This window comes from Heteronotia binoei, chromosome 8 (genome assembly GCF_032191835.1).
Source record: "Heteronotia binoei isolate CCM8104 ecotype False Entrance Well chromosome 8, APGP_CSIRO_Hbin_v1, whole genome shotgun sequence".
NCBI lineage: Eukaryota > Metazoa > Chordata > Lepidosauria > Squamata > Gekkonidae > Heteronotia > Heteronotia binoei.
Window position 1 is genome coordinate 11821549 of NC_083230.1, and position 13399 is coordinate 11834947.

At 41.7% G+C, this 13399-nt stretch overlaps 1 protein-coding gene across 3 annotated transcripts in view; it reads left to right on the forward strand.

The window, feature by feature from the left end:
- The window catches only part of GRAMD4 (GRAM domain containing 4), a 158449-nt gene extending 149299 nt beyond the window's left edge, over window positions 1–9150 (forward strand). For all 3 annotated transcript variants that reach the window (XM_060244771.1, XM_060244768.1, XM_060244770.1), the window contains 5 exons: window positions 783–930; window positions 1430–1523; window positions 3404–3488; window positions 6992–7060; window positions 8769–9150. In XM_060244771.1, coding sequence (XP_060100754.1) covers window positions 783–930; window positions 1430–1523; window positions 3404–3488; window positions 6992–7060; window positions 8769–8870 — 498 coding nt within the window. In that variant the 3' untranslated portion in view covers window positions 8871–9150. The remainder of the gene's footprint in view (window positions 1–782; window positions 931–1429; window positions 1524–3403; window positions 3489–6991; window positions 7061–8768) is intronic.
- Window positions 9151–13399: the final 4249 nt, after the last annotated feature.

Sequence of the window (13399 nt, forward strand, 5' to 3'; positions counted from 1 at the left end):
TAGTGCGGTGAATAACATTAAACTGAGTGACAAAGTGCTACGCCAGGAACCAACTCTCGACTGAGAGAAATACTGTCTGGCACAGTAGCCCTTTTATATACAGTTCAGCCAATCACGGCAGTCCATACAGTTGCTGACTTCAGCAGGTGCTTTCCCCTGGTAACAGTCCAGCCAGAACCGGCTCACTCCCAAGGTTGATCTGACCTGACCTGTCAGATGCTGTCACTGTAGATCCACCTGCTGCTTCGTTCTTCTGTCATGCTGTGGATGGAGGACTCAATACACTGACAGTTCTTTACTATCTGCTGGCCGGTGGGGTCAAGGGGGAGGGCCTCACTGAGCTGCCGTGGGGGGTGGAAACAAAAAGCCCCACTCGGTGAGCTCTCTTCTAGTTATGGACCTTGTGGAGAAATGCCTCTGTAACTGGGAAAAATGGCATATCCACCTCTTCTGATGTGTCAGCATTCCAAATACATAAGCTTGTGGCCCTTAAAAAAAAAAAAAATTGCGCAGGAATATTTCAACAACCATTTTTTACTCATCCGCAGTAAGAAGTGGTACAGTCTGTGCCATGATTCGATATATGTAGGATGAGTGATACTTAGCCATGTGTGGAGATTGTACTCTCAGATATGGCAGCATTGTGTGAAGTAACTGAACCGGGCCTCACATTTGCACAACTCAAGTCTTATTCTGAAGAATACAGGTAGGAAGATGCAGGAAGCTGCCAATCTCTTTTGTGACTTATGCATTGGTGACAATCTGGTTTTGTTCCCTTTCAGCTTCAAACAACAGCCTCAAGAAGCTATGTAGGTGCAAGTGCCCCCGCCGGAGTCAATAGAGATGAGGACAGTAGCCGTTTCCACCTCACCAAGAAAGGCAACTTCCATGAAGTCTTTAACCTGTCAGAAAATGAGCGTCCTTTGGCAGGTATAGGCACAGCTGTAAATGCTGCTCTTGGTTGTAAGCAGAAGTGCATTTATGAAGAATGGTTCACAGCACAGCATTATTCTGAGCAGTGTTGTAATATTATCTGCTGACAGGTTTTATGGGCTGGAGGCCAAATTAATTTTTTATTTGACACCCTGAAGGTTCTTTGTGCAAACCTGATGCCCTTAGTCTGGCTCGCCTTTTGTCATAGCGTGAATTTGAGAGGGAAGGAGAAGAGCATAATCCAGTCAGAGGAAGTAATTTAATCCAGTACTTGAAACAAATATTTGACTGTTGAGAAAAGCTTTTTTTATATGCCCTTTGGCCACTGCTTTTAGAGAAATTAATTGCCGAAGGACATTCTACCCTTCCAGCCCCCCCCCCCCCCCATTTTCTGAAAATTGGTCTCGTTTCTGGGGTTTTGTCTGCCCGCTTGAAGGTCTGCACCTTGATTTTTAACCATGTGTTTGAAGAAGATTGTCCTTGTATTTCTTTGCAGTGTGTGAAAATGGCTGGCGTTGCTGCCTGATTAACAGAGACAGGAAGATGCCCACAGACTACATCAGAAATGGAGTGCTTTATGTTACAGAAAAGTACGTCCTTTACACCGTTTACACAGGGGTGCGGGGCTCAGGAGGATGAACTAACTTAGAGAGACTGCTGTTGAAGATTGCCCACAACTGTAAAATTATTCTGCTGTTGTGTCATATGGTGGGAAGCGGAAGGCACAGCTTTTAAAGGTGCTTCCTACACGTTAGTACCATGCGAACAAGTTAGGGAGATGTTTTCAGGAAAAATGAACACAGGCTGTGGGGTTTTTCTTTGTGGAGGGAGCGTTGCATACACCAAACATCGTTTAAAGAGTACAGATTTAAATTTAATACGCGTAAATGAAATATCTGTGTCCAAAAGGAACGAGAAAATTGGACTGAATGGCTCCTGAAGAAATTTCCGAAAGGCAGCTGTAGATCAGATGGAGAGAAAGCAGACACGAGGAAAGGTTTAGCAGAGAAAGAACGAACTGACAGTGGCTGGAGTTCTTCTGACTGCAAAGTGGCAAAGTCTGCTTCAGAGCGCGACCTTGTCAAATTCCTGTGGCACTTTATAATAACTGTCTCTGTGCCCTTAATTAGCAGATTTCAGAGCCTGGAGGTTTTACAACTTTTCCCACATGTAGAAGAAGAAGAAGATATTGGATTTATATCCCGCCCTCCACTCCGAAGAGTCTCAGAGCGGCTCACAATCCCCTTTCCCTTCCTCCCCCACAACAGACACCCTGTGAGGTGGGTGGAGCTGGAGAAGGCTCTCACAGCAGCTGCCCTTTCAAGCACAACCTCTGCCAGAGCTATGGCTGACCCAAGGCCATGCTAGCAGGTGCAAGTGGAGGAGTTGGGAATCAAACCCGGTTCTCCCAGATAAGAGTCCGCACACTTAACCACTACACCAAACTGGCTACATTTAATTTAATGTAAATTAAACTATTAAAATAGGACTAAGTCAAATGTTAGTTTTGACACAAAAAGTGGGCTTTCAGGGTATGTGTGTATAAACTTTCCTGAAACTATAAGGCAAAAGCTTTGGTTGCTGATTGCAAAATTGCCCTCCTTTTTCCTAAGACAAATGAAGTCGCCGGGAAGGTGTTCAGATTTGACTGTGCAATGATCACAAAGAAGGCAGGCAAAACTAATTCACGGTGACAGTGCCACCTATTCCAGGGCACTGCCCTCACTCTGAGCCAGCGCTATAGCATTGACCGCATTATTAGGAAGAATGAGGCTTTGTAGCGGGGAAAATGGTCCTGAAGCTGCAGCTGTTTAGACCTGCAAAGAAACTCGTAACGAAGTTGCTGTTTCAATGGTAGCTCCTGAATGCTGTCTGAGTGTGCTGGAGCAAACCATAAATCTTCCTAGCAATAATGGTAGCGCCTTTGAAGGTCACAAAAAGGAAGAACTCATTTTTTTTTGCAGAAAGGAAGGTTCTACAATCCCATCTCCACACGCAACGTGGGCTGAAACCTAGCTGGTGAAATGTAACACCGGCAGAATCGTTAAAACCATTGTTTTAACGAAACCTAAATACGTTGTGGCATTTAATGGTGAAGGAGCTTTGTTCGTGTGTGAAGATCAAACCGTCGTCAAAAAAAATTTCCTGACTGAAAAAAAGCCCTGGGATTCTTTTGGAGAGAAATTTTAAGATTGCCAACTTCCATTGTATTTTGTGGGTGTGAGCATGCACACTCTAAACACATATGTTAATTGTAATTTCAGTGTAGCATATCAAATATTTATGGACTTAAACTCAGTTTTTTTTTCACATTGAATTGAACATTTATGATTAGCCTGGAAGTTTTAATTTTTTAGACGTTGTAGAACTATGTCTAGTATTGAGAAGTAAAAAGTTAATGGAGAGGGAGTTAAATAATTTGGGTTTCAGATAGTCACATGACATAAATTCCTTCTTTCCTTGTCTTCAGTTACTTATGTTTTGAAAGCTCCAAATCCGGTTCCTCTAAAAGAAATAAGGTTATAAAACTCTCAGATATAACAGATATTCAAAAGGTACGTCCATGATCTTATGGTTTCTTCATTATAATGGTTTTAATTCTTCCCTGTTTGGAGGGAAGAAGAATTGTTACCACTATATGGTTAAGTCATTTTCTTAAAACATATGTATTGAGTACTGACCGTTGTAAAGAGTTGGTAGCATAAGTGGATCTGGCCTTGTCACATCAAGCGCTTGTAAATCTTATTGATTCACTGGGAAAGTTGAGTGTGCTCTCTCATTGTATTTTTAAAAGGTAAAGGTAGTCCCCTGTGCAAGCACCAGTCATTTCCGACTCTGGGGTGACGTCGCATCACGATGTTTTCACAGCAGACTTTTTACAGGGTGGTTTGCCATTGCCTTCCCCAATCACCCAGCAAGCTGGGTACTCATTTTACCAACCTTGGAAGGATGGAAGGCTGAGTCATCCTCAAGCCAGCTATCTGAACCCAGCTTCTGCCGGGTTCAAGTAGCTGGCTCACGTCATGAGCAGAGAGTTTAACTGCAGTACTGCAGCTTTACCACTCTGCACCACGGGGCTCCTACTCATTGTATTTAGTGGAGTTTAAATGTTTTAACTTTAAAAAAGAAAAGAAAGGAAAGTACTCAACTGTGGCTGGAACAAGGGACCTCCTCTCATTGTTATTGAATTCTAACTTACCTTAGGATGTGTTTTGGGGTCTTAGATAAACAAACCCTGAGAGGCAATCATTGGCGAAGTATATTATTGTACTTTGTGGGGATTCAAATGAAAATTTGGCTTCAGGCAGAACGTCTGCGTATGAGTCTTTTAGTGCTATGCCTTGCTTGAAGAATATATAGATGAATTCATAGAGTCTTTGGCATTCCACAGCATCTGCTATTCTTCATTTTTGAGCAGCAGGGGAGAATCCGTAGTTATGAATTCTCAGTATATGTTCTAAGTCAGTGGTTGCCGGTCTTTTGTTTCTTATGTCTCACCAGTCACTCTGTCAAAGAAACTGGGTCTTCCCATGATAGAAACAAATGCCCACTTTTTCTGAGGACATTTATGTTTACAGACATTCTGTTATTACTACTAGCATGTTAAAAGATCACAGATGGATAATCCAGCACAGGTAGGGTCAGCTGGAGGTGGAGCATGTCACACTTAGAGGTGAACATGGGGACTGAGGGAGAGCAAAGTCTCAGTATAATTATTATGAATTCTTAGGAGGTAATCATAGAATCATAGAGTTGGAAAGGACCTCCAGGATCATCTAGTCCCCCTGCACAATGCAGGAAACTTACAAACACCTCCCCCTAAATTCACAGGATCTTCATTGCTGTCAGGTGGCCATCTAGCCTCTGTTTAAAAACCTCCAAGGAAGGAAGAAGAAGACATTGGATTTATATTCTGCCCTCCACTCAGAGTCTCAGAGCGCCTCACAATCTGCTTTATCTTCCTCCCCCACAACAAACACCCTGTGAGGTGGGTGGGGCTGAGAGGATTCTCACAGTAGCTGCCCTTTCAAGGACAACCTCTGCCGGAGCTATGGCTGACCCAAGGCCATTTCAACAGGTGCAAGTGGAGGAGTGGGGAATCAAACCCGGTTCTCCAAGATAAGAGTCCACACACTTAACCACTATACCAAACTGGCTCTCCACCTCCCAAGGAAGCCTGTTCCACTGAGGAATCGCTCTAACAGTCAGGAAGTTCTTCCTAATGTTGAGCCAGAAACTCTTTTGATTTAATTTCAACCCATTGGTTCTGGTCCTACCTTCTGGGGCCACAGAAAACAATTCCACACCATCCTCTATATGACAGCCCTTCAAGTACTTGAAGAGGGTGATCATATCACCTCTCAGCCGCCTCATCTCCTCATCCTCAGCTCCTTCAACCTTTCCTCATAGGACTTGGTCTCCAGACCCCTCACCATCTTCGTTGCCCTCCTCTGGACCTGTTCCAGCTTGTCTATATCCTTCTTAAAATGTGATGCCCAAAACTGAACACAATACTCCAGGTGAGGTCTTACCAGAGCAGAGTAAAGCGATACCATCACGTCACGTGAACTGGACACTATACTTCTGTTGATACAGCCCAAAATTGCATTTGCCTTTTTAGCCATCACATCACACTGTTGGCTTGTATGATCCACTAAAACCCCGAGATCCTTTTTGCACATACTACTGCTAAGACAAGTCTTCCCCATCCTATAACCATGCATTGGATTTTTCCCACCTAAATGCAGAACTTTACATTTGTCCCTGTTGAAATTGATTTTATTGATTTTAGCCCAGTTTTCCAGCCTGTCAAGGTCATCCTGTATCCTGTTTCTGTCTTCTTCTGTGTTTGCAACCCGTCCCAATTTAGTATCATCTGCAAATTTAATAAGCATTCCCTCTATTCTTTCATCTAAATCATTGATAAAGATGTCGAACAAAACAGGTCCCAGGACAGATCCTTGAGGCACTCCACTAGTTACTCCTCTCCAAGAGGATGAACAATTCACAAGCACTCTTTGGGTGCGATCTGTCAATCAGTTACAGATCCATCTAATGGTAACAGGATCCAAACCACATTTTACCAACTTGTCAACAAGGATAGTATGTGGAACCTTATCAAAAGCCTTACTGAAATCAAGATAAACGATATCTACAGCATTCCCCTGATCCAGCAAGGTAGTCACTTCCTCAAAAAAAGAGATCGGGTTAGCCTGATATTACTTGTTCTTGAGAAACCCATGCTGGCTCTTAGTAATCACATCCATTCTTTCTAAATGTTCCAGGACTGACTGACTGGTGATTTGTTCTAAAACTTTTCCAGGTATAGATGTCAAGCTGACGGGTTGGTAGTTACCCAGATCCTCCTTTTTCCCCTTCTTGAAGATAGGGACAACATTCGCCCACCTCCAATCTTCCAGCACCTCTCCTGTTCTCCAAGAATTCTCAAAAATAATAGCCAGAGGCTCAGAAATTACATCCACAAGCTCTTTTAGAACCCTTGGATGCAGTTCATCTGGTCCTGAGGACTTAGTTTCATTTAAAGAAACCAGGTGTTTATGTACTACCCCTATGCTGATCCTAGGTTGGAACTTCATACCCTCCTTATATGTTCTGTTTTTGCCATGTTGAGCACCATTTCCCTCAGAAGAGAAGACTGAGGAAAAGTAGGAATTGAGCAGTTCCGCCCTCTCTTCATTATCTGTTACAATTTCACTTACTTGCCCTTGCAACGGGCCTCCCATATCCTTGCTCTTTTTCTTATTCTGAACATAATAAAAGAACCCTTTTTTGTTGTTTTTAGCATCTTTGGCCAGTCTAAGCTCATACCTCAGCCCATAATCACTCCAGCCCATACCCTGAATATATTTCTCTGACTTCCATTGATTCTACCATCCAAATTCAACTAAGCTGACCACTAAAACAATTCCCTGTCAGAGTGATATTTTTTCCAACTTCAGCTCTCGACAGACTTGTACTTTTAGGCATCGCTTTCATCCATCCTAATGTCTCAGTATATAAATATGTCTCTTCCTCTCCCCCCCCCCTTTGTTTTTAGTACAAAGTCCTTTCGGTTCTCCCAGGATCTGGGATGGGTATTGCAGTCTCGACACCATCTACACAGAAAGTAAGTAAGCAAATAGAAAGGGACGGTGGCTCTGTGTTACTAAGCCTCATTGTTTTGACTATGCCTTTCTGCTAAGAAATATTAATAGAATTTGCTTTAGTTCTGGATAGTATTTGCTTTAGTTCAAGTATAGCTAGACCTTAATTTTAGAGGTTTAATTGTACTTACAATGTGCTGCATAGATTTTTACTAGGAAGCCTAATTTTGTGATTAATGTTGCTGGCTCGTGGCTCACAAACTGGAGGTCTTTGCCATCGTTATCTATGACCCTCCCATGATCTCCACATGACTTTGGGGAGGTTCGCGGGGTTTGTGTTGGGAAGAGGAGAAGGGAGGGAATGGAGCAAGAGGGATCACTGAAATGGCTTGCATCTGTTTCATCCTAACAGATAGAAATGGATGGAAGCCATTTCAGTGATTCCTTTGCACCCACCCCCTGGCTTACAAAGTGGGGAGGGACGGTGGCTCAGTGGTAAAGCATCTGCTTGGTAAGCAGAAGGTCCCACGTTCAATCCCTGGCATCTCCAAAAAAGGGTCCAGGCAAATAGGTGTGAAAAACCTCAGTTTGAGAACCTGGAGAGCCGCTGCCAGTCTGAGTAGACAATACTGACTTTGATGGACCAAGGGTCTGATTCAGTATAGGGCAGCTTCATATGTCCATATGTCCAAAGTTCCCTTTAAATGGCTTTTGCACGCAGGCGCCATTCATGTGCGACATCCAAGTGGCTGGACTTCACTCACACATGGCATGTGTTTGCAAAAGCTATTTAAAGGGAGCACTCATATTAAAGTATATATTGCAGTTGCAGAAGAATGGCTGTCATTTGCTGTTCACAACTGGAAGCACCCATTTACAAAATGCAAGATTTTGTAACAGCACCAAACGGTTGTTTTAAAATTGCACTAATAATTTTAAATTGTAACCTGTCTTAATTCCTTAATGGGCTCGCGATTGTGATTGTTTTTACTGTTTTATTGTTGACATATGATGTTGTTAGCCGCCCTGAGCCTGCTTCGGCGGGGAGGGCGGGATAGAAATGTGAAAAATAAATAAATAAATAAATAAGATAAGAAGAAATTCAGAACTCAGGAACAGTTAAAGGACATTGATCTTGACGCTATGTGCAATTTCCATCTTCTGGATTGGAGGACAAAGTGAAAAGCGGGGTGTGACTAGCCTGCCCCATCGTAACAATAAAAGCAGCTCTCTAGATCAGTTGCAGGCTCCTTCAAGTACCTCTGAAGCTGAGTGTGACATCTCTTGAAAACATTTGTGATTTTTTTCTAGCCTTTCCCCAAGTTGCACTTATATCCATCTTCGTGTTGAAATTTGCCACATCACAAAGGAATTTTTATCGATGGGTTTGAAATAACTACAGCATGTGTTTTAATTTTTTTCTCTCTCTCTTTTTGGTTTGTGTGTGTGTGTGTTTGTGGAAATCAGTGCTATTCTAATAATATTCTGTGTAGATAGGGAAAGTATTTAAAAGAGTTACATAAAATAATTATATTATTTTAATATTTATATTACATATTCATGTACATTGGAATGATAAGTTTTACCACAAAATCACAGTAGGTCTATTATCAGTAACTGTCAGAGAGGTGTGGTCACTTGGGGTGCAAGTTAGGAGCCTTTTCATATGAGGCCTCCTACTGAAGCTGAAGGGATTGCCTTGTTAACTTTACTGTTTTCTGTCTTTCAAAGCCTTTAGTGTTTGGTGCCATGGTACACAGAGATGAAGCTTTCGAGACCATTTTCAGCCAGTATATGAAGATAACTTCTGCAGCATCCTCCGGCGAAAGCTAGTACATCACCACGGCTGGTTCTCTTAGAGGGACTTCCTTTTTAAAAAAAATTCAGTTTACTCTCTTGGTTGTGGGGGAAAAGGTGGAACACCTTTCATCAATTCTGCAATAATTTCCTTCATTGCACATACCTTGCATTACATAAACGTATTTTATAGATGCCTTCATGTTTTTGTCTTTTAAAGCTTTTGTAAAAAAAAAAGAAAAAAGGAAAAAAGAAAGTGCTATCATCACTGTTCGCCTTGCACATTAAGCACTTTTAATGTTTATTTACTGGCATTTTTTAAAAAAAAAATAATATTTGGCGCAGGTAGCTGGAAGACAGACCAGGGGAGATGCCTTATTCAGCCCTGGAATCCCAGGATGTGGTGGTACATTCTGTTTTTCCTCGGCTGCGAGTCCTGCACACAGCTGTATTGTACAAATCGAGTTGCGGTATTCTCGTATGCATAACTGGATAGCGAATTGCAGCCTGACATTGTAAACCAAGTTAATGTGATTTTGAAGATCACTCTTTTACTAAATTGTCAATGTGCAAATAATATTAGTCGAAGGTATCAATATCAGTCGTTATGCTTCAGGCAAACTTTCATAATATTGTACCTTTTCAAAGGATATTTTTTTGGACAAGGCAAAACTGTTCTTCCTGCTGACTGAATTTCTGGCATGGCAAATTCCGTGGCGTTTCTGAATGGGAAAAGTTTATAATCTTAACTTTGGTCATTTTTGACAATAGGATATGTCAGGTCGGCGGTATTTCTGGAATATTTCGGAGTGCTTCGTGGGAGGAAGTTTGTGAGAAAGAATTACTCAGCACAATAAGAGCAGGGTATATTCCTTCCCCTGCTCCCATCTTGTGTACCCCATAATAAAGGCAATTTGGCAATGTAACAAATTAGGTGACTGTTTCAGTTGAAAGCATCATTTGGCACAGTTTTTGTTGTGAACCTTTACGAACCTGTTTTGTTAATACAGAACAATAGAACTACCTTGTCTTCAGAGGTTTGCTGACATCGGTTTTTCCTCCAATAAATTCAGTACCAAAATATTTTAAAGAAATGAAAACTTGTACATTCTGTGCACTATAGGCATGCCTGGAGAGTCTCAACTGCACAAGTTTCTATGGAATCTGTAATCAGACCTTCCGAGTATTTTTAAAAAGCAAACCGCAGATGTATGGGGCTCTGATTTTGAATTGAGGTTTTGACTTTGGGTAAAGAAGAGGTTTAACTCTTCTCTCATTGGTTTTATCAATCAAAACACAGCGGCACCACAGTGTTTGTAGACGTTTCTTTTCCTTTAAAAAAAAAAATCCAGGGCTCTTCCCCCTCTCCATTCAGGGCTAAATACGGCAATTGGTTGGTGAAAACCAAGTGGAAGCTAAACAGTTAAACATCTTATTCCCATGCTGTGGCCCTGATCCTTATTATTTCCCCTTAAAAAGATGCTTGCAAGATCTGATCATGAAATTCACAGTATCCCGTCTAATTAGGCATCTTGAGTTCAGGTTGCAACATCAAACTGCCCCTATTAGAATGTCCACGTTTATCTCTCCTTCTGCTTTCTTTTTTCCATGATGTACCCAGTAGACAAACATGCCCGTTCTTGTTACTGGAGCTTCTTGCCAGTTTTTACGGTTCTTTTTACTGTAACAAACTTTATATGTGAAAGTCTTTAACTGAGAAAACACAGTCCAGAGCTTTAGTCTCTAACAGTATGTTACTTGCCAGTGTGTATAACTGAGCCTCGACAGCCTTTTTGGGTTTGGGTGGAGAAGTAGTGGAGAAAAATGAGTTTTGGGTGGAGAAGTAGTGGGAGTGCATATACTTTCCCCACGATGCCATTTCCCCATTATGATTCACCCACTTCCAGTTCATCCCCTCCCTCCTGAGGTGGAGCTTCGGTTTACTTGCTAAGCTAAACATGCTTCTCCAAGTTGCAGGAGAAGTAGGTGTTGGAAGTGGGATTTAAGAGGAGAAATAACGATTAAGGGGGGAATTAACCACTTCCCCCCTCTAAGTGGCCCTATCCGCAAGCTGCTTCTCCTTTAAAAACATGTAATGTCTAGTTAACCATTCATTTAGCCTTGTTGGAAGCAGATGTTGTAGAAAAATGGGTTTATGTGTACTTTTTGGTTTCTGTCAGTGCCCCACATTGTTTATGTTCTTGAAAGAATAAATAATAAATACATGGGTAAAGTAATCTTTTAAAAATTCACATGTAGATTTTTATGTATTGAGATAATTCCTTGTCCAAAGGACTTAAAGAAGATATTAGAAGAAGATATTGGATTTATATCCCGCCCTCCACTCCAAAGAGTCTCAGAGCGGCTCACAATCTCCTTTACCTTCTTCCCCCACAAAAGGCACCCTGTGAGGTGGGTGGGGCTGGAGAGGCCTCTCACAGCAGCTGCCCTTTCAAGGACAGAGTCTCAGAGCGGCTCACAACCTCCTTTACCTTCCTCCCCCACAACAGACACCCTGTGAGATGGGTGAGGCTGAGAAGACTCTCACAGCAGCTGCCCTTTCAAGGACAGAGTCTCAGAGCGGCCTACAATCTCCTTTACCTTCCTCCCCCACAACAGACACCCTGTGAGACAGGTGGGGCTGAGAGGGCTCTCACAGCAGCTGCTCTTTCAAGGACAGAGTCTCAGAGCGGCTCACAACCTCCTTTACCTTCCTCCCCCACAACAGACACCCTGTGAGATGGGTGGGGCTGAGAAGACTCTCACAGCAGCTGCCCTTTCAAGGACAACCTCTGTCAGAGCTCTGGCTGACCCAAGGCCATGCTAGCAGGTGCAAGTGGAGGAGTGGGGAATCAGACCCAGTTCTCCCAGATAAGAGTCCGCACCCTTAACCACGACACCAAACTGGCTCTCCAACAAGATTAGTCACTTTTAAATTGTTCATCTGAATCTGCGACGCTGATAAAACAATGTCCATATTAATAGAAAAAAGTTCCTAGATAGCAAAGTTTCAGTAACTGAGGCAATACAACTCTTTCTTTTAAATAATAGGACCTCTGATTTATATACATTTTCAAATAAAATGGGTGAAGTTATTTGGGACAGTTGTGAGTAAGACTGACTCGGTCTTAAAAAAAAAAAAAATTGTCAGACATCAACCCAGCAGATAAACAAGGTAGTAGATTGTGGATAACTAAGCATTAAATTAACGTTCTGTAGAACACGTCAGAATCACTGCACCTTGAGTTTTGAGGAGGTTTTGGAGAGGGAAGATCCCTTGGGTGTTCACGAGGTTCTCACTTTTAAAAAAACAAACAAACATATTTTTTACAGAGTGAACAGTTTTTTTCTTATTTTTGTATCGTTTTTTTCAAATCTAATTTTTACCGTCGCTCTGATCATAAGAATACTGGTTCTGGTATAAATTGGGTGATGGCAAATATGACCTCCTCCTTTACCAGCTGACGAAAATATTCTTTTAGAACATGGTTCCTTGAAATCCTTTCTAGCTCCGACAGGATGACAACGCCACAACATGCAACTGCTTGTATTTTCAAAAGGGTAGCTCTATCGCTGAAAATTCTGGATACATAACAGGTCTAATCCCACCCCCCTTTTAGTCATTACCAATACAGGTTTGTCTAGCATAATCTTGTAACAATGCAGACATTAAAACAGAGCTGTTGACATAGTAAATACGTTATAAACTTTTATGCAGTGGTGGTTTGTTCCAATATCTAGTGAGCGAGCAGGATCTTTAATGAGCAAGTGACAAGGATACCTGCACGTGTTTTTGCAAAGTTCAACTTTATGGTGTATGAAGAACTGTTGCAAAAGGAACTGCTGCTGTGTGATATGCCCTTAATTCCAGTGCTCCAAAAATAGCTTGAGGACCTCTCTGCTTTTTTTCTTTCCGATATCTTGAAATCTTTTAACATCGTCATCCTTTTTTTTGTGCTTCTATAACTTGTTCTTAGGTAGGGTCTCAATTCATCTCCTGACCTGGACTTTGCAGTACGGCGCTACTGAGTGTGAGTTCAGTAGTGCTACTTCATTGTGATGTGTTAATTTTTTTTTTCAACATTTAAAAAAACGCAATTCTTTCATATATTTGCTGTGTATGTGTGTTATTCTGATAACACCGATGGGTTGTTGGTGAATGCTTTGTATTTAATTGAATAACTTCTTTACTGGGAGTATAGTGGTCAAGTTTGAGATCCTTTTTCAGCAATAAAGGAAGATGAAAACTGATCACATGTAATGGTTCCCCTTTTCAAATTTCCAGATACAGAAGTTACATTATGTGTAAGTACCCTTTTATGTTTGTGAGACCAGATTTGATTATTGGTGAGTAACGTAGCAACGTCATACACATGCGCGCGCCACACAGCCAGCAAAACCGGTTTTTTTTATTTCTGCAGACCAAAGCTGTGCAGAAGATGGAAATGTAATCATTGCAAAACCTTAAACCTGGTAGTTTATAACAAAGGATGTGCATTTTTTGGCAGATGTTTTATTTCTGCTGCGAATCACTAAACGAGAATGGATGTGAAATAATTTTATGT